The sequence below is a fragment of the Leptidea sinapis genome, chromosome 18 (assembly GCF_905404315.1).
Source record: "Leptidea sinapis chromosome 18, ilLepSina1.1, whole genome shotgun sequence".
NCBI classification, from domain to species: Eukaryota; Metazoa; Arthropoda; class Insecta; order Lepidoptera; family Pieridae; genus Leptidea; species Leptidea sinapis.
In genome coordinates this window covers 13,856,424-13,878,814 of record NC_066282.1, presented here as the reverse complement: position 1 = coordinate 13,878,814, position 22,391 = coordinate 13,856,424, and the positions used below count along the sequence as shown (strand labels likewise).

Sequence of the window (22,391 nt, the reverse complement as noted above, 5' to 3'; positions counted from 1 at the left end):
ACCTATTTTTACACTTTTTTTCGAATGAAAAGTCTTTGTGAAATAAAAAAGAAAGACAATATGAATAATTTATACATGGTCTTATAGCTTGTTTCAATAGCTTTCAGTGACAGTCACTCAAATCACCCTAGTTATAAGCATTTTATAACTACACGTAAAATAATACACACGGGGAAAATGCCGCGAAAATGCCGGAAGCTTGCCGATCTACAGTGTACAGCGAGATCCGGAGCGCGCCGATGCGGAAAGTTTAATCACTCTACTCTAATATGTTTTCGGACACACCGACGAAGTTCGGAACCATAGAGACTATTCGTGAACGATTGAAATGAACATTATTTTAACCGACTAATTTCTATTTCATGCCAACGTAAAACGTTGGGTAGTAAGTGTAACAACTCAACTCGTATTTTGAATTTTCTCTCAGCTATATTGTAGCCTAGCAAATGTACTGAATACTGATAACTGTGTAAATTGTTAACAATATTTAACTACTATTTACTTACCTATAAATTTTAACCAATTATCAGAGTACTTACAAGCATTAGCGCTCATAAGTCTCCATTACAAAAAACATAACCTTTCTTCTCTAAAGCAGCTTTTCGAGCTGCCCTCATGATCAATGTAACGTCGTGGTCTTCTCTCGCCGCGCCCACATGGGCGCGGTGGGTGAATGCTGATCAGGACTTTTCGCCCCTGCAGCAAGGATCACTCACCGCCCATTGAAACGGGCGGGTCATTGGGGGTGAGACTCGTTGCTCTCTGCGGTCGTCTTCTTTAATTTATGGTATATATGTTGGGGGAGCGGATGCCCCCCCTTGTTGTCATCTTTTTGGAGCTGAGGGAGCGCCTGTTCCCTCAGCTCAAATCCGGTGATTGTTGCCGGTTTGCACGGGCCTTGACGATCAGCCCCGAAGAAGAGGGAGGGCGATCAGCCGAGCCGCGCGCAAACACGTCACTCTTCATCCTCGGCCCGCACGAGATCACGCGGGTAGCGGCGGCTGTCAGTTGGCCGCGCGTGCCAGGGGGCCAGATCTCGCAGATGATGGAGATCGGACGAGTCGGCACGCGCGAACATGTTGACGGCGAGACGACGAGTGAAGTCGCCCAAGCCCTCGACTCTTAGGTCCCTCTGGATTGTTTGGTTCCTCACGTACCACGGTGCGCCCGTGATGCGGCGGAGGATCTTGTTCTGCACGGTTTGCAACCTTTTCCGGTAAGTTAGATTCACGAGCGCGTACCATGCAGGCGCGGCGTACGTGAGTCGGCTGCGTTGGTGGGTGTTGTGCACCAAGACCTTCACCCTCAGATGGAGGCTTGAGGAGAGCACTGGACGAAGTAAGGCCATCGCGACGCTTGTCGACGTGATGGTCTTCGTGACGTGCTCGTTCATGTTGAGCCGGCGGTCGATGGTGACCCCGAGGTACTTTACCGTTGGGGACCACGAAATGTCCTGTCCGTTTAGCTGCAACCTATGCTGGCCAGTGTGCACACTCCCAGTCGCGAGCGCCTGGGTTTTGCCCACGTTCACCGATAGCCGCCACTTCTTGAGCCATTCTGGCAGGGTGTCCAGCTGGCGCTACATCTTCACGGCGGCGTGCGTTAGGTTGAGTGACGATGTAATATTCGCCGCATCATCTGCATACAGCGCCAGAGTCGCCGACGGTTCGAGCGGGATGTCATTTGTGTATTTTGCGTACAGCAGGGGAGACAGACAGCTCCCCTGCGGTACGCCAGCAGAGATAATCTTGGAAGCTGAAATGGCATCGTCTACCCTTACTGGAAACCGACGGTTTTCAAGGAAGTTGGCGACTATCCTCACCAGGCGGGGAGGTGTCGAGGTTGCAGCTAACTTGTGCACGAGTCCAGTATGCCAAACACGATCGAACGCCATCTCCATGTCCAGGAATACTGCCACAGCTTTCTCTCTTTTGTTGAGAGAAGCGGTGAAGGTATGCAGTACCCTGGACAGCTGGAGCGTGGTGCTGTGTTCAGCGCGGAATCCAAACTGTTCTTCCCTAAGCTCTATGTAGGGTCTTAGGAGTGACAGCAGGAGAGATTCGAATATCTTAGACTGGGTCGCCAGAGATTAATGTAAACATGGCAATAAATGATAGTCATACAGTGCCAGTAAACTTACATAGCGCGTTCCAGCTCAAGAAAGTTAGCCCCCCAGATTTTTTTATTTTATTTTTATTTTTTTTATTACATCGTTAGTTCGCCATTTGTTCTTGATTGTTCTCCATAAACATTTGTTTGTTCTCGATTTTTTTTTAATTTGCAATTCATTAAAATTGGTTAGGTTAGGTTATGTTTGAACAGTTAAAACAGCACGAGCCGAGCGTAGCGTGCCGCGGTAGCGGCCGGTGAGTGCCAGAACCAAATAGTAGGCGTTTCCCCCCATTTTTAAGTAATTGTTTTTAAATAAACAACAAAAGAACAAACAATTATTTATAGCGAACAATTAAGAACAAACTACGAACTAACAATATGCGATATTGAAAATTCAAAAATAGAAAAAACTTTTTTTTTGGGGGGCTAAGTTTGATGAGCCGCGCGTTCCTTTTTAAACATCAGCATAGCGCAGCGCCATCTGTTGGCAAGTGTAAGACTGTTTTATTTCATCACTTCAATTTAATTATTGTCAGTATATTATAACGTTTTATAGGTCAGTATTTTTTTCGTTCGAAAATATCGTTTCTTGAAAATTGTGTCAATCGAAAATTATATCAACGTCGCAAGAGCCGCGTATTATTTTCATTCAATGATTAATACGTAAGTCTTTTATATTTTATTTAATGTATCTGCTTTTGCAAGATGATCCCAGAATATGTTCAAGACTAATGTGGGACGAAAATAGAAAGAATTGTTAAAATACGTTTCTGTAATGTTTATGGTAATGGTTATTATAATAATAATAATATTAACACTTTTTACACAAATTATCTTGTTCCAAATCAGGCATATATAGCCTATGTTATGGGATACAACGCAACGATATATTTTATACAATATACTTACTTAAACATATGTAAATACATATAAACATCCATGACTCGGAAACAAACATTCATATTCATCATATTATAAATGATTGCACCTACCGGGATTCGAACCCGGGACCTTTAGCTTAGTTAGTAGGTAGGATCGCTAACCACTCATATACAGGTCGGAAATTACATTTTTAATGATACCACCTTAGATCATTTATACGTCTCGATAGGCTGTGACAGCTGTGAAAACGTCGAAAATGTAAGTGGGTTTTTTTTTTTGAGTGAGGTGGTAAAACCGGTCGAGTCTGTTATATTTATTGGCCAATACTCTTGATTCTCTTGAAATGTGGCCCCCATATTGAAGGAATGGCGAATAGGCTTAGTTCTGCAGCATATGTGGTTAAAAAATGAGTAAGTTAACTGACCTAGATACGGCGCGACATTTTTGCTTTAGTTATTTTTATAGTATTATGTCTTATCGTATATTGTTATGGGGTAGTGCAACCGATTAATACCAGCTTTATGCTGCAGAACAGGGCTATTCGCGCCATTTATAACCTAGATCCTATGGAATCATTAAGTTAAAAATTTTAGGAAACATTTTGACTGTTTCATATCAATATATTCTTGTTAATGTTCTGTATGTTTATAAGCACAATGAGGAATTTGTTAGAAACTGCAACAATCATAATGTTAATACAAACATAAACTTGTTATGCCTACTACTCGGTTAAGTCGAGTTGAATTGTCAAATGTGATGAAATTTCATCTAGATGAATGTATACTAGCTGACCCGACAGACGTGGTTCTGTAGATAATAAAAAAAATACTGTTTTATAGAGATTTGCAATAATATTTCAAAACATCAAGAATTATTTCATTAAAAATGCTCCCCGTTGTTATAATGAAATTGTTTCACAGCGGAACTGTCACACCGAGCGTCACTAAATTCTCTTATAGAAAATATGTCTATACAAAACAAATATTGAAAATAAAAATAATTATAGGTCCCAAATCGAAATAAAACTATCCTATCTCTCAAGTTGGACCAAACTGCACCCCATGAAATAATCCCCATTAAAATCCGTTCATTAGTTTAGGGAGTCCATCGCGGACAAACAACGTGTCACGTAATTTATATATTATGTTAAGATATATTTCTACGTTTTAAATAATTATTAACACCTTCTCCGACACAGTCTTAAGGTATAAGTATTATTCCGATAGGTTCAGTTGTTTTCGCAGTTTAACTGAAAGAAAAAACCGGCTCTCTATTTTTAAGTATAATATTATATTGTTGAAGAAACCCAGCGCAAAATGGCGCATTTGAATAGCCGGAATATTATATAATATTTGCTGAAAAAAATATTTAGTTTTTAATTCAATAATAATGTTCTTATGGAATAGTTTTTTAGATAACTTCAAATTCAAGAATTTTTGAAAATCATGCATATTATACAATATACATTTATAATGTAATGTAGGTATGTATTGTAATATCGACGCCGTAAAGCAATCTTGTCGTAACTCGAAAAATGCAGCTTTACATCAGAGCCAAAAAAAATAGTTATTTATTTCAAAATTTCCTAACTTGTAAGCTACAGGACTTACCAATAACATTTTTCTATTGATAAAATTTTAAGCTGAAATATTCTATATGCAATTAATGGAATTATTCTAAGATTATTGTATTTGGTTTAATTATCAGATACAGCAATCCGTTTTTGAAATACAAAAAGAAAATATGGTGTGTCTCAAAAGATAAATGTATGGAACACCATTAATTTGTTCAAATGGACTGACAGTAAAATTGCTGTACCTAATGTTTAATTTAATGATTAGCATTACTTTGTTTAAGTCAATATTTATTTTGCAGTGTTTTTACGATATGTTGTAACTAGTATTACGACCATTGGGATCGTACAAATAAAATGCTATTGTATAAAAAAGGTATTTATTCAATTTAAACAAAAATGTAAAAAACAAATTTCACCAACCCTTTAAACATTTAAATTATTTAAAAAATATCATTGTTAAAAACTACGTAGCTAATTAAAAAAACTGTAATTACAATACTGAACATGCTCTCTATGGTCTTTCGAAGTTCTTTCTTTTTTCATTACGATGCTTGCAAATCACTGTTGGATCAGGAACATTAAGATTTTGATAAAATTTAAAATCCAATATTGGTTTTAAATGAATGGAACTAAAAAGTATATATTGTATACAATAAAGATTTGAAATATTTTTAAACTTACTTAGTAAATAAAGACGATTAGAATCTTGTCTGCAATAAAAATTCATTATTTTAAATATTGATTTGCATAATTTATAAAAATTTAGGTGTTTTGTTTTAAATTCCGATATTTTTTCAGCCATCGAATTAGAAAATCCTTCGCATGAATTATTGTCCAATGTATATAATATTATCCTTTGAATTACATTTAACGGGCAATCCTTTCGCTGAAGGCTTTCTTAAACTCTAATAATAAGTGGAAAGGTGATGATTAAATCTTATTACGTCTTCCCTGATATATATCTATGCAGTTTTATTTATATTTTGGAATTAAACATGTTATAGTCTTTGACAGTCAATCACTTTTTTTTTCATTACTATAAAGTCATTCCAGAGGATCTTTTGTTTTTCTTTATCCTTTGTTTTTTTGCCCTGTGCTTCCCGGGGCGTAAAAAGAATAGGGGAGTCTCAGGCCCAAGGGTGCCGTAAGAGGCGACTAAGAGCTTTTTAGAATGAATAGCTTATAGAATTTATGCGAAACATTGCGGCACTAGGCCATACGTTAGTGTCGAGGACCGGAGGCCATTCCCCCCCAATATCGCCGATGGGACAGTCGCACACGAATTTGACATATTATGGCGTTTTATATGCATTCGACCGTTGACCATGCATTGCGTAAATAATATTAACAATTTTCTTCATCGATCGCCAAATAAAAGTCTTCGGGTATCGTTAGTCATGTCACCAGTCATGCTCTATATTTATAATTTTCTCTCTGAGTAATAAATAAAAAAAAACATAATTTATAATCAAATAAATTTATTAAAAAGAAATAATTCTAAATTACACTAGGCCGGTGTCATAATAAACATATGAAGTAGGTTTTCTGATTTTTTTAGTACAAGGACATTCCGTGGTTGTTGTATTAACTGAAGAAACAGTGCGAAAAGGTGGTCTTAGTGGTCTAGATGCCGCCTCATTAAGCTTATCAACACTAGCGCGCTTTATTGATGGTCGGATGCGGTGTTCGCGTTCTAATCGAGCTCTGTCTACACTCTGAGCATGCGCGACACTGCGCTGTAGAGTTGCCAAACTTTCTGTTCGAGCTGGATATCTTAACAAGCTGTTCGAAACGTCCCCTACTTCAGCTGTATCTGTGTCGACAATCTCTTTATGATCCAAGATCATTCCAATGTTCATTTTTAAATTTGTTGAGCCGTCACGAAAAATTAAGTATATAGTAGCTTGATCCAATACTTTCAAAGAGAAATTCTCATTAATTCTAAGCGCTTTCATCTTTATCTGAAAAGGCTTGAATTTTTGTGACAACTTTTTACTCTTTTCTTTTATAAAATTGTCGAACTCAATTGCTAGCATTTCTTCATTATCTTCTTTGTGTCTATTATCAGCTGGACCTCCCATTCTCATTATATTGGGGTCCTTGTGAGCTAACTGTGTATCAATCATAACTTGCTGTAAGACGGGAGGGTCGTTTAGAGTATGCCATTTCCAATGCGTAGCGGGTCCTAAGCTACGATCTAAGACCACACCTTCAGTTTGATTGTATTTTAACCTAAAAATTTAGTTAATTATCATTTTATGTAATTGGAGAAGCTAATCGGTGCTCACGCTTTATATAAATAGTGACAATAGCAGTAAAGGAATAAGAGGTTTCGCACCTTATAATTTCTTGATGACACCATAGATTGGGAAAGGTGTGACCGCCCTCAGGCTATTTAATTATATTGTATTGTGACAAAAAAAAATATTTTCTTGCGCTCGTTCATCTCAGGTCTGAGGCATATGTTGTCGAATAGATGGTCGTTTTTATCGTTCAATAAGTGATTTTAAATCCTATTTTGAATAAGAATATTTGAATTTCAAAATTAATATAATACTATAGTTAAAGGCATTGCTGATTGGAAGAAAAAACCTCCAGGCTAATATGGAACTGGGCTAGGCATGTATGTTGGCTGCACAAAGACAGATGGGCACAGGTCGTTATTCATAGGGTGCCTCAGGACGGGCATAAAATTAAAGAATATGGAAATCGTGGGACGTCTACAGGTGTGTGAGTTTACTCCGAATGAATAAATGCTCTTTGCAGTCATTATACTGTACGCACCTTATTTTTCCACTATGATCAAATACGATACCACTTCCTAAATAGTCGAAAGTGGCCAGAATTGATGCAGGGCGTGATCGACCACGTTCGTCAGGCTCACCACTACCATAAATAACAAACCGCTGTTGTGCATGTGTTTCTGTAAAACAACAAAACGTAGTAAGTTTGTGAGATCGTATACAAGACTAAAAACCATTGAAATTAAGTAGTGTTATAACTGAAAATAAGTAAACTAAAATATTAAGAAAAAATTGAATAGTAGTCAGAATATTTTGTTTAGATTTCACAAAATAAATGACTCATCATGATAAAAAAAATAAGTTGGGTAAATCGTAATATCAGGAGAAGACTTCCTAGTTAAAGATTTAAAAGGCATTTATTTTCTCAAAATTGATTCCTTTAGAATTTTTTTTTGATGTTATTTCTAATAGATCTTCTAGGTACTAACTGGAACAGCTGGAACAGCTGATGGTGAGAGGCAAGGTAAATGGCAGGCGTCCCAGAGGACACAGTCCCACGAGATGGTCGGACTAATACGATCTGCTCTAAACATCAACTTCCATGATGCCCTTCATAAGGCTAAGGATCGCAGCAGATGGAGGGGAATCATACGGGAGAAACTGATGCAGCGGGGGAGTGACGACCCTCAGTAACGAGGAAAACGACGCGAGGAGGAGGAGATACTAACTACCGCGTCGGAATCAAATGGCACTCTGAGAGAGAAGAATCAAATCAAATTGTATTTTATTGAAATAGATACTAATGGGGGTTGAATAATAAATATTAGGCTAAACAAACGAACATGTCCGATGAATGCCCGATTCCAGCAACTGCAATTTGCAAATTCTTTTATTTAGCCTAATGTGAGGTAAACCTTATTTGGTTAGTACCTTCAGCATCATAGTAGTCAAGTGCAATTCTTCCGTTTCGATAAAACCAGCGTCCTCGGCCATTATCGTCAAATTCTGCTAATTTTTCTCCACTATCATAGGTCATAAGCCGTTTATTTTTATTATGTTCAAACCAATCAAACTCGGGATGTGCTGGTCTCATGCGATACACATTCATCTGAATATTAAAAAAATCGTTAAATTGTCTTCAAATTAAAATATAGTTATCAAATCAAATGCCTTGGAGTACTAGACGGGTGCATGAACTTTGGCGATCATCCCGTTCCTAAGGTGTGGTTTTATTTAGAGAGTTAACTTTTATCCGTACTAATATTTTTATGAAACAATTCTATTAAATTTCACTTCACACTTATTTTGTACATTTTCTGGGATCCCACAGTTGTAATCATTTCGCCCGACAAAAAACTTAGAACTTACAACTCGACAATATTACAATAATGTTATAACATTCTTGTATCCCCGTTACCGCTCTTTGACTACTGCACCAATTATCATCCTCAGCATATGTATGTGTGGTTTTCACTATGGAAGTGCGCTTTTCAAGAAATTTTCTCTTACTACTAGACTAAGGAGTGAAGTTCTTTGGGCGTTGGGCCTTTGTCTAGGAAGAGTTTTTGAAGTCAGTTCACCCAAAAAAGCATGAATATGGAAAGTCCATTACATTTTGATCTAAAATACTGATAAGATTTGAACAGTCTAAAATTTTTCACCGTTTCAATATCGCTCACTAATTTAAAATTATATTTCTCTTCTTCCTTGCCTTCCCGTTCCCTTACCTTAGGTCGGTTCTCGTAACGAACAGGGTTAGGTTATGTTCATGGATGTCCATGTATTCAGAAGTTAATGTTCCATACAATTGTTATCTGTTATCGATGATGTGTAAAGATCAATTTTTTTTAACAACGAACTCTTCATCATCTTTTAAAAAACATCCTCTGATGCACTTAATATGATCTTTATCTAGTGTGTTCGTTTCCGCTGTCCACCACAGCGTATCCATTTCATTTGTGCTCAGTTGTTAGTTTGTTATCTATAATGTTCCTGCAGTCGAAAAACATGAACATCATCATGAATCGCCAGCTCTTAGTGCTACGGGTTCCAATACCAACTAGAAAGACCACAGATTCAATGACGTCGGAATATTGCAGGGGTCGCCTCGCCTGTAGGGGATTAATACCGTAATTTTTTTCTCCAGCCTTCCGTCCGTCGAGGCTACTTTATTTCACCCTTCCAGTTGGAGACACGGTAACTATAGCATTGAAACTTTGACGAGAAATTTTGTTTGGTAAAATTTATAAGCAATAAATCTCTGTTCATATTAACACCATCATGGTGTCATAATGAATAAGACGGTGCTAATAAAATATTCCTTTTTTTAATTGGGATTTGATTTTGTTATGGGAATTCGCAATTGCGAAATAAAAGAGTACATAATTTACCTATACATGAGGCTAAGAGAAAAAGATCTGGAATTGAGTACAGTGTAACCGCATATTTTGTAATAATGCTCCAGTGTTTGTCACCCCGCTAAAATTAACTGATTGTCGTAGTAGTAGTTGAGCAATAACAATATTTCTTTCCATAGCTTTGTAATTCGAAGGGTTTCGCCTAATCGGCGTCGCAAGAGATGTGTAACATAAAAAATCAAAATTTCTGCATTCCAAAGTAGACTAATATTATACCACTAAGAAAAAATCGATATTAAAACTTATCTAAGTAACTACATAAGTATATACTTAAAAATATAAATCATTATAACTAGCCTTTCGAACGACTTTTTCCGTTGGCAGCATAGTCCAACCTTTCTCAATAAAGGATCTGTTTGATAATTCATATCGAAGAATACCTTTGGTACTACGCCCAACCGGCTCGACCTAAATAAAATCAAAATAATCAAAAATTATTTAAATCAACTTATAATAATGCATAAGATTATGACTTTTTGAACATTTAGTTTCTAGAACAGAAAGAGGTCAATCAGGCCTGCGAATCACGATGAGTCGGCACTTGTTCCGCTATCTGGCACCACCATAGGAGTAAGGTCCTAATTAGGCCTATGGACTTGCATCCCGTGCCACTAAATTAATTAAAAAAAAGGTCCTAATTACCAACATAAAGAGGTAGGTTCCATGTCATATCATCCTGGAAACTCGAAAGAAGGTGGCTCCATAATATGTTTGTACCTATATAGAAGAATAAACGCATATTATATGTATGAGAATTGGTGGGAATTGAATCTGGAGATAGGAATAAAATAAGATGCAGAAGAAGCACAATTTAGCGACTTAAAAAAGCACCGCCAAGGGATTGAGCGGATCACAAAGTACATGTTCTCCGACAATTTAACGAACAGCTCTTAATGTAATAGGTGGCGTACCCTAAGCATTAAAGCGCCCTGGACAGCTTAGGACACTGGCCTCGTTTTGGATCCAATAAACCGGGAGGTAGCACCGGTGAATGCCACGTGCCGCCTGTAATAGAGTAAAACTATTCTTTGCATGTACTCCTCGTACCAGCCGGTGCTTGGACGTAGTCATTCTTCTGACAAAGCGGAGGGCAAAGGTGATTCGATTTCAATTGGTCTGCAACCGCAACGTAACGCCGCCGACAGGTTTAATTTGTAGAGAGCGTACACGTGGTCAAGTAATTTAAATACATTCTAAGGTGCATCTAATAGAAACAAATTCAAGTCCGTGAGCTGCGGTCTGTAAAAAGTTTTGTTTTCGTGATCTGTTTGACACCCAATTTCTTCTAAGCATATTTAGCATTGCCTTTATATCGTCATTACGGGCAATTGCTCATTAGTATGATAGGCTATGACTTAAGACAGTATATTGCTATGAGTTATACTTTATTAAAGAATCAAAGGAAGTAAAAGCTATATGATACTGTTGCGAATTTTTTATGGGATATCTCCAAAACTTAATTTATAAAATTTAGGTATTTATTTATGTATGTCGGTAATATTATAGAGCAAAAACGCTATAACCGCAGCTCATGTTTATATAGACGGTAAAAAAGTAAATACCTTATCATCTCCAGAGTTATTGGTTTTGGGCATATTTTAAGAATCTTTTGCTAAATCAAGGTTAACTGCTGTAATATTATGATTAATGTTTATTAATTTGAAATGGTGTATAAATAATATTATAAAAGCATAGTATAAGCAATCTAAATCAAAATTTGCACATTTCTCGTTTGACGCAAAAATAATCGTGACGGCTGAAAGATAGACAGTAGCAACTCTCAAAAAGTTTCTATAAATATGTCAACACGAGCAAAATTATTATCTACCCCGTCTTAGGCCTTATGCAAACTAGCGCATGCAAGCTGTTAGAAGAATAACCGAAAAGCCAAATAACCAGAAGAATTTAAAACCATTTAAATTTCTTCCAAATGTTATTCAACTTCCCTACAAATATAGTATCTCAATTTTATATACAAAGTCTATTGTATTAATTTATATTTTTACAGCAAACAATTGACTTAAATCTTGGTGCATGAGAATAGGCTTGACATAGAAACTCAAATCAGGGTTGAAGTGGCACTCTAGGATTGCTGGGGGTGGGAGGTTGCTGCCGGAAATGGTTTTATTATTATTAGTTCAGTTAATTATAAGACTTTTCATAATGAGTACTTTTAAAATATTAATGACCGAAAAGCCCGGTAATACAATCCGGTTTTTGCATAGATAACTTGACATAAGGCTGGTTATAGTAATCGACCAACGAAGAGCGCTGACTTCGGTCAAGCGTAGGTATAACAATGAAAACATAATATGAACGTGTACAATCCAGCGCATGCAGCTACGTCGCGCTGGCGAGCATCGTCGGTCGAGCTCGTCGGCGTACATCGCTCCGCTGACGCGCTTGGCGATAAATAAGTGCGTTCAGTGCAACGCTCACCGAGCAATCACCCGTACGTCCGTGAGTTACATCGTAATAAAAATTCGCAATCAAAATTCTAGTTCTGCCGATTTCGAATATGTTGTAAAAATTTCTCCATCAATTAGACACTATAATAATTGAGTTAATATGATATCTTCTCCGTGTTTTATACCGTAATAGTTTAATAATAATAATATATATAATGTAATAATTAATAATAGCGTAAGTAGTAGGTACGCACATATTAAAAAGGTTACAGATGGATTCATTTTTCCTCGCATTTGTACACGTCCGATCAAGTTTGCTGTCAGCTGAGCAAGAAAAAATCGGGATATGAAGCTAAAATGGTAGGCAAACATTGATATTTGTGATTCAGATGCAATAAGAAGTACTTATTGAGCACATTTTCCATATTCTCATTAAACTCGATCGCACTAAGTGGTGTGCTCTCAACACCTCGTATTATAATCCAATCAATAATGTGTCGCTCATATATTAGACATAGATGTTTTTGATTCAAGACAGATTAGGAATTTTGTAGTTTATATATGATAAATATTTCGCGCACCTGATTTTTAAAATCTTATTCAAGCTGTAGGATTGCATTAATTTATATTGTATTAATGTATTAATTTAAATGTAATTAAAACTATAGGTTAGAAATTATTGTAATCTGTTTAGATTGCCAAAAGAAATAAAATACTTTCTGGGTTACAACACGTGGGCGATTTTTTTCATGCCACTATATCCAGAATCAAAACTAATAGAAAATATAATGAAAAAATATATACGGGAAAATATTTAAGTAATGTCACTATGGTATTCTTTAATTTTTACTATCTTTTACGACCTTTCATAAGTTTTCATAGTGCTCACCACCTGGATTTTTTAATCCACTGTACGATTCAAGTAGGTAATTAAGGAGGTATCCTCTTTCTTTTCTTTCACATACAACTATAATATTAAATGGTCTCCATGAAGCGGTGTTTTCGGATTGATACGACATGAAACCGAAAAAAAGTATTACCCTTAGGTAATACTTTTTCTTGCTTGCTTCAGAAAATTTATAAGATATAAGTATCTTATAAATTTTCTGAAGCAGAGCTATTTCACACGTTTTGTATTTCACAACTTCGGCGGCGATGATGGTGAACAATTTTGCCATCAGACGACTCGTTTGACCTAGTATTGCATATTAATTACCTTTAGCTATACTTACAGACTTAGTTCCACCTACTTGAACATCATTTTTTACGTTTTCTTCAAATTTAACAGATATAGGCGCGACGTCTTCATCATATACAGTTTTAAAAAACATCGGTTCTACTGAACCTTTTTCACTTTCCAAGTGTAAAGTTGGAATAACACCTTCAACAATTTTTTTCCCGAAAATAATTTCTTTTTTCTGGGTCGGTAATTGCTTATACATTATATCCTGGATATCTAGTTCTAATTCGGAATCAGCACATATTTTGCAGCCAACACTTTTTGTACCTGTATGACCTTGATGAATTACTGCAGCTTTCTTTAACTTGACATCCGATAAGGGATTAGTTTTAACTCGCGGTCCAGCTGATGAACCTTTTAGCTTAACAAGTTGTAATATGAGATCATCTTGAGAATCTTTCATTAGTTGAATTTTATTTATATCTAATTCTTTATTTGGTATATTTTTGTCTTCCTTTGTTATATTTTTAGGTTTGATTTCTTTTTTTTTATCAATTTTATCGTCGACTTTATTATCCTTATCGGCTTTTAGTTTGGTTTCATGCTTTTCCTCTTTCACCGCGTCTGCTGGCTTTAAATCATCATTTTTTCTTTTTGTCCATTCTTCTTCCTTTTTATTTTTCAATTGATCAGAAATTAGACTTTGATAATTAACATCATCTTGTTCCTCTTTTTTTGAAGTACCGACCTTTCCTTTCTTTTGCTTATCTTTATCATCATTTTCCGTTTTGAGTTTATCTAATTCTTCCTTTTTATTAATAACGCGATTAATCGCTTGATTTTTACTGTCTTTTTTTACATTTTCTTCTTCGCCCTTCCCTCTTTTCAAGTGATCTGTTTTCTCAATTATTGGTTTTTCTTTTACTTCCCTTTCTCTTTTCAATTTATCCGCTTTCTCTATTGCTAGATTATCTTTTTCATCCTTTTCCTTTTTCAACTGCTCTGCTTTTTGTATTTTTTGTTTATTTTTTTCTTCCTTTTCCCTTTTCAAATCATCTGCTTTCTTAATTTTGAGTTTTTCTTTTTCTTCTTTTTCTCTTTGCAATTGCTCCGCTTTTTGTAATTTAAGCTTATCCTTTTCATATTTTTCCCTTTTCAACTGATCTGCTTTTTCTTCTCCATTCATTTTAAATAAATCACCTTCGCCTTTTTTTGTTTTTTCCTTGATTAAATGTGGTTCGTCTTTAGATGCTGCTTTAGCTGTTTCTTTCACATTTATCGGCAGAGTAGAGTCTAACATCTTCTTTTCATCTTTTTCCTTCCTTTTTTTAAAAGAAGTTACGGATAACTTTACATCGTGTGACATATTATTGTCTTTTCTTTCATTTTCGACGATGTTTTTATTCGCTTTTAATATGCGTTTCTCTTGGTCATTCTTTATTTTTCTTAGCCTTGATTCTTCTATCCTACGATTTTCTTCAATATTTCGAGCAATTATCATATCATTAGTTTCTTTTATGATTTCAGATGAACTTTTATGTCGTTTAGAAATTTGTATCTTTCCTTGAGTTTTTGGAAAAAAATAGCCTAGATGATTTTCTAGGTTTTTTTCTGTTACATCAAAAACAGACTTAGAAACGGATTCTTCAGAAAAGTGACCACGCAATTCATTATGTATATCTTCATTACCTTTGTCATTAGATTTGGCTTTTAAAATTGATTGAGGCCGTCTTAATAGAGACAACCTTTTATTTTCATATGTTCCAAAAGGTTGTTTGTAATTTTTACGTTTAAGATCATTTAGAGAATTTAATTTACTGGTAGTTGCGTCATTATTAAAGTTCTCTAATGATACAAGAGAATCATCATACGATATCGTGGGCTTTTTTTCAGTGGTAGATATTCTATCAAGAGTTTTATGACTGTTATAACCCCTAAAAGTTCCGAAGTTTTCATGTTGATTAGGCGCAGATGTCGTATCTCGTTCTTTATTCATATTATAGATAGACTCACTTATGTCAGCACTTTTTTCAGTATATAATCTTTTAGGAATAACATATTCCTCGTCATCGTTGATCAGAGTATTTTGTTCATGTTGGTAAGACAAAGATATTCCATAACGGTCATTTTTTATATCATAAATTAATTCCTTTACTGCATCAGCAGGCATACTTAAAGGCATCTCATCAGCAATAATATAGTTATTATCATTTTCAAAACCTTTACGATATTCATGTTGATATGCAGCTGTATCTATCCTAGGAATACTATCACTCTTATAATCGATAGAAGGTGTCAGTTTTCCATTCTGATTGGCTACAGAAGTTCTATCGCGTTGTTTTTTCATACCATCAATTAATTCCTTTACTATCGGCTCTATGGTAGATTGCTCTGAACGTTTTTGAACGATGTCTAGACATAATTTCATTTTATGAATAAATGTTTTAGACATGTCAGCGGATTTATACAAAACTAAATTGCTTTCCAATAATTCAATCATTTTTGAAAGCCAAATTGTAACAGTCTCTTTACTATTCTTTTTTTTAAGAGTTGAATATTTCCGTGGATAATTTGGTTTATATGAATAATTTCCCTTAATTCTCTTACGAAACAAGTATGCAGTAAGGCAATGGTCACAAATAATTTTTCTTAGGCTTATACTTCCCACAGCTTTATGGCGAAATCGCATAACATTATGAACACACCGAGGGCATTCCCTAAAGCTTCCTAAAAAGTAATATAAATTAAACATTATACAGTTATTGACAAAAGAACAAATCAGGCGAGAATCAAGAAATCTGCAAGATCTAAACATTTTCAGTGTTACCCACGTACTAATGGTCAATACATATTGAAAGCTATATTACGGCGTGTAACTTTTGGTCTTTATCAGATTATTTCGAACAAATAAAATACTTTTCAGCTTTATTTCAGTAGCAGAGGCGTAGCCCGTATGACTTACAGACAGACAGACATGATTCCTTTCCCTTGCCATATTTCGGTATATTGTATCGATTTGAAAACATATTTTTATACGTACCTATACTTGTAATATGGTCATCGTTATTACCCATTATTGGTCCTTCAGCAGCTTGTATCAAACCTCCTACAAAAAAATAAACACATTGCTGTATTTTTAAAATCTCACCAATTGAAACTGTGTATACATAGGTGTCAAAGCATTAAAATAAAGACACATTGTTGCATACATAATGGTTATAAAATGTTACCTTTTATTATTCAATTATATAGCATAGTTACATTTCAAAACATACTCAAGCAATCTCTGACTTCAAGGTCGCTCAAGGTCAAGGGATCCTAGTCTTTCGGAATGAATATGTCAAGTTATTACTATGAAAGCATGTAGGTATATTTTCGTTCTCTTTTAGAAAGAAAATATGAAATTGATTATAAAACCATAAACACTAATAAATAAAACCAACTGTTTTCAATGAAAATACTCACTTAGTCTAAAATATAACTTTTTTCAACAACAACAACACAATATCCATAGTTTAAGCGTGATCTTATATTCTTGTTTCAATAGGTTTTAGTCAAAGTCAAATAAACTTTATTCAAATAGGCTTTAACTATGCGCTTTTGAATCGTCACTACAAATACTTCTTTTAAATTACTGAATTTACCATATAATGTTCGAAAAAAGTTGAGCTCGTGAGAAGAACAGACAAGTAACTCAACGGCCATTCTTTTCAATACAATGGCTGTTATATACACAACAAATTAGTTATTAAGCTACTGCATCCAATATATGCGTCGCGTTTAAATAATATACCTAAATTACTAGCTGACCCAGCAAACGTTGTATTGCCGATATTAAAATCGCTATACAAAAGTAACTGTTGATCGTAGATGGGTGAAAATTTGAAGTTGTATGTATTTTTAATGCTGACTCATAATCAAACAAATTTAAAAAAAATGTAAAAAAAATTAAAAAAAAATGGCGTGGACCACCCTTCACATTTAGGGGGATGAAAAATAGATGTTGTCCGATTCTCAGACCTACCCAATATGCACTCAAAAGCCGTTTCGAAGGAGTTTAACTACAAACACCGCGACATGAGAATTTTATATATTAGATTTCATGAAAAGCAATAAAGAATTAAATGTATAAATATAAATTGTCGTATATTGGATGCATCAACCTTTGGAGATTGAACTCACTGTTTGTGTAAGGATGCTTCGTGAACATGATGGTCGTGATTACTGTCACAATTAGTAATTGTATCCAACAAGTACAATGATTTATTAACTATAACAGGTGGACCTGGCACCAAAAGCAGCATCCGTACATGAGTTGACACATGGACCAGCCATCGTTTCCTTCGCACGTATATAAGGGAAGGAGACGAAGGCCAACTGACGGAAAGGCGTCAATGGGGTAAATTCTGCATTTCGCCATTTCTCAAAAACTAATCGAAATGCAGCAACTACATGTATTTAGAGGTAGCCGTTTGAACTATATTCGTTAGTTAAAATAGAAACAGATCGCGTTGTACGTCGGAAATTTGACAAATCTACTATTTTAAAAATTACTTATTTTTAAGCAAGTAGAGCAGCGATCGGAGAGTGCTTTTAATCAATAAAAATCAATGGTTTCTGATTGATTTTTAAGAAGATTTTATATTCCAAGTACGCAGTACATGTTTGCCCGTCTGTAAACGTAGTTATTTTAATTAAAAACATCGTAATAGTTGAGGTATTATGATTGTAAATTTTATGTTATGACAAGAAATTTTAGGCTTGATGCGTTTGTTTTTTAGGGTAAATGCGTCTGTGTAAAGCATTTACCCCGATATCATGGGAGCTCAACCTTTTTTAAAAGTCAATACTTGTATAGTTTTTATTTGTTTTATACGTTTCTGAAACTAACGTTTTGTAGTGCAGATGTAGTAGTCATCGTTTTCTCAAATACTTCACCATATTTTTATATCGATTTCAGATACATGTTATACGAGTAGATAAGTTTAAAATAAACGATTACAATGATGGTGATATTAACCTATATGGATTTAGGTAAATTTTTTACAACCTATGATTGCAAGATTACATAAATCAGCGACTTGGCCATGACATAAAACCCACTTCGTTCAATCGAGCAAATATTTTGGATATGGTGAAACCCAAAACGAGGAAACAGTCCTCGTCATTTTATTTTAACTGTGAACTTGGGTTGGGAAGGTTGTATTAAGAAGCTTAATTTTACGGTGTCAATATTGTGATACGTACTTTTTATTGAAAGACTTGACACTTAATGTGTTCATTTAGGTAATAATGTAACAATACTTTACAGGGCTAGCTTGTATAGTTAAATTGTATGTTGTTTTAGTTAAATATTAAAATTAGATTGTATAAAAATGCTATATTTATGATAAATATTCTTATCCAATGATGTACTTCTTGCTTTAGCTCAATTTTTAATATGAGTTTATATTATTCTTTATTTTACATACCTTCGAAAATATTCAGAGCACCTGGATTGATCGTTGGGTAAATGCGTCATAGAGAAATGTAACGCATTTTCCCCATGTGAATTGAAATGCCTCTAGTAGACTAATTATTTGCTCTTTTTTAACATAGGGACGTATATGTGAAGTCTAAATTTAAAAAAAGAGCTACTAAAGATCGTTTCAACCTCAAACACTATCTGGTTAGAAAATTATTCATAGTACGCATTTACCCAAAATGGATTCTTGTGATTCCTCTGGTGTTGCAGAAGAGTGTGGGCGGCGGTGATCACTTAACACCAGGTGACCCGTACGCTCGTATGTCCTCCTATTCCATAAAAAAAAATGTAGTAAATGCGTCAAAAATCTACATTTTTAAAGAACCCTTAATAACTTTTTATACGATATCCTTGAAGGTGACTACCTAATAAATCTTGAACATGATTAGTTAAAACATATGTTTGATGAGATCCTTAATAAAAATAAAACTACGTTTAAAAAAACCGACTTCAAAAACTGATAAGTATCAAATAACTAAAAATTTAATTTAATACAAACATACAAATAAAAGTATTTTATTAATATTAAAGGTAAAGGTGTATTAAATAAAATTTTTAGTTAAGTATTTGATACTTTTCAGTTTTTGAAGTCGGTTTTTTTAAACGTAGTTTTATTTTTATTTTTTACTTTTTAGTGTCAGTTAATAATTATAATATATGATCAATCTGAATGAAAACTCCTAAAAAAGCCGTACACAAAAAACAATTATATCATCGAAGTAAACAATAAATTTCATAAAAAATGTTCATAAAATGAAAACTACTGGGCCAAACTATGTATAATTTTTATGGGACGAAATGCATCTATTCTGCATCGAACTAAAGAAAAATTACGTAAATCGGATCATAAATCTCAGAGTAATCGGTGTACATACATAAAAAAAATACCGATCGAATTGATAACCTCCTCCTTTTTGAAGTCGGTTAAAAATTACTTAGGAGTTTAATTTTTATGGGCCATCAAAATCATCAAACGAAAAATATGACATATTTCCCTCAGTTGACCTTAATCATATCCTGGATTTAATTTTTTTAGGCAACCCACATGCAATATTTTTATTAACATAATATTAAATCTATACATACCTACAGATAAATAAAATTGGAGTGTCTGTTTGTAATATTGAAATAACCGTTTTTTACTACATGTGAATGAATATATCTACGGTACATATACCAAAGTAACATTTTTTACAATTTTTGTCTGTCTGTCTGTTCCGGCTAATCTCTGAAATGGCTGGACCGATTTTGACGGGACTTTTATTGGCAGGTAGCTTATGTAATATGGAGTAACCTAGGTTACGTTTATTTTAGAAAAATAAAGTAATGAAGCAATGTCCAAGAAACGGTTTAACTCTAAAAATAATTTATATGGCAAAACAACGTTTGCCGGGTCAGCTATTTGAATATAAAATACGTTTCATCCATTAACCAGCTGGGTATAGGTCGTTATGTATCGGGATCTTAGACTATATGTACCTATATATGTACGTGGCTGAGTGTTGGAACATGGTTATCACCGAACCGAATATTTCGATATAAATTTTACCTATTTATATACCTAGTTACCTTAAACAAATGAAGAATAAGAAAAGGATTAAGATCAAAATTACGTTTACATATAAGTACGCAGGTCTCCAATGTATTTTGTTCTGTGTAGCAGAATTCACCCCCTTTGAATTGGGAAAAAAACATTTCTATTCAATGGTTCGTTAAAAGCCAACAACAGCAAGGCAATTACCTTACATCATGCCCAAAATGCCGCGTCTAGTTCAATTTGCAAAAACTTTGTAAACAACAACAAAATAACAACATAAATGTCATGCATGAAACTACTGTAGACTGTCGTCAAGGGTGCTAAGGTATAAGGATTTAAAACTAATTTCACAATTATTGCATGATAATTGTATTTTAGTCAAAGATAATACATTGAGCAATCCTTAAAATATAAAAAAATAAACAAAATACATACATACAAGTAGAAATCTCAAATAAATAATACGTCAAATAGTCCATTCAAAAACGACAATGTTATTGACACTTATATTTTTTAACCACTGTCTTCGACGTTTAAGGAGGGTTTTTTAACTAAATAGGTAATGAACTCGTCCTAATTGATAGATAATGAAAATTGTTTGACGGACATAGAATAAATCTAGGTATATCTTCAAAACCTGTGTGTGCTGTTGAAAGTTTTTTTGCTTCATGAAATGAAAAATATGGCGTACTGAAATCTATTAATCTATAAGTGGTTTTATATTGTGGAAAGGCCCTTTGCACGGGATATGGACGGTAGATGTAAGGAGTGTCATGAAAGTGTCCAGCTTATGTAGTAAATAACAGTTCAAAAACTTTCCATAATGGCGCTGGTGCAGGCACAGAGTACCTACGGTATGAAGTATAGTAAATGTAGTAATTGTAAACGAATTGTTAGCTGAGTTGAAAAATTTAGTATTTTTGTCGACTAAAGTAGTTAAATATTGAAAATTATAACAACAAAGCACGAATCTCTTGATGTTTTCTTACAGCATATTGCATCGAACAACGGGGTACCTACGTAATTTCACGGGAATATTTGCAAAATTTCAAATCCCTTGTGCTATCTACCTTGGTTTTAATAGAATTTGAGAATTCTAGGATGAATTATCAACACAATTACATACGCGCTTATTCCCTACTCCTTTATAGGAGTAGGGAAGAACAATCCTATTATCACTGTTAAATTATAAAGCGACACAACATAAGCCTGCCATTTCTTCCGAAAATAATAATTTGAGCCTACGACTTATTTCATTGGTAAGGTTTTGCCTACCCTTAGCAAAACTTTTCAAATAATAATTAACTATAAGCCAAATGTTTTCTTACTTTAACTGTCAGACGTTACATATTATATTATTATTTTGTTTTACTAATAAACGTTCAACAACGGATGCCGGTATTGAGCTTATCCAGAATATTTTTAATGCATGGGAGGAATCGCAAAATGCACTTGTATTCTTCTGTGATTTATCAAAGGCCTTAATAGTGTTCAACATTCAACACTGGTCAGGAAGCAATGGCACTACCTATATCATACTTTTATGATAATTGCGCTCGACCTTCTGATATCATATTTAAACAATATAATACAGAAGGTCGACGTGAATGGCAGGAGATTTCCTGGGACTCTTCTCAGTATGGGGGTACCACAAGGTTCTATTCTTGGACCGTTCCTCTTCTTTATCTGCTTAAATGACAAATGAAATCTTCCTAACCTCATGGAAAAAAAAACATAAAGTAGTACTGTTTACGGATCACACTTCACTCATATATTCAAATTGAAAAGAAACCAAGTTATGTATGACGAAGTAAACAATATTCTATTCAGATAGGCATTGTGTACTGGTTTAGCGCTAATGCTAATTAACAAGAAAACGAAATATGTAACATTTAAATGTCAAAAATGTGCATGTGAGTGTTTTGTTAAACGGAGAGGTGATAACACTGTATGAATCTGCTATATTTCTTGGCATTACACTGGATTCAAAATTACAATGGGGCCATATATT

General features: G+C 34.5%; 2 protein-coding genes across 4 annotated transcripts; both read right to left on the bottom strand.

The window, feature by feature from the left end:
• Positions 1–6,028: 6,028 nt before the first annotated feature.
• LOC126969358 (uncharacterized) lies at positions 6,029–11,459 on the bottom strand. 3 transcript variants are annotated; one of them, XM_050814731.1, is made up of 5 exons: positions 11,294–11,459; positions 10,029–10,139; positions 8,245–8,422; positions 7,355–7,493; positions 6,029–6,802 (listed from the first exon to the last, which is right to left on the bottom strand). In XM_050814731.1, exons 1-5 carry the CDS (start codon positions 11,324–11,326, stop codon positions 6,073–6,075), a joined length of 1,191 nt encoding a protein of 396 aa, XP_050670688.1. In that variant the 5' UTR covers positions 11,327–11,459; the 3' UTR covers positions 6,029–6,072. The 3 variants fall into 3 exon arrangements, with proteins under 3 accessions (XP_050670688.1, XP_050670689.1, XP_050670690.1); XM_050814732.1 differs by lacking the exon at positions 11,294–11,459 and adding an exon at positions 10,374–10,448; XM_050814733.1 differs by lacking the exons at positions 10,029–10,139; positions 11,294–11,459 and adding an exon at positions 9,042–9,227.
• On the bottom strand, positions 11,330–20,729 carry LOC126969344 (reticulocyte-binding protein homolog 2a-like). The gene is made up of 5 exons (XM_050814698.1): positions 20,590–20,729; positions 16,360–16,425; positions 13,372–16,046; positions 12,394–12,463; positions 11,330–11,343 (listed from the first exon to the last, which is right to left on the bottom strand). Exons 2-5 carry the CDS (start codon positions 16,391–16,393, stop codon positions 11,330–11,332), a joined length of 2,793 nt encoding a protein of 930 aa, XP_050670655.1. The 5' UTR covers positions 16,394–16,425; positions 20,590–20,729.
• Between the last annotated feature and the right edge of the window lie 1,662 nt (positions 20,730–22,391).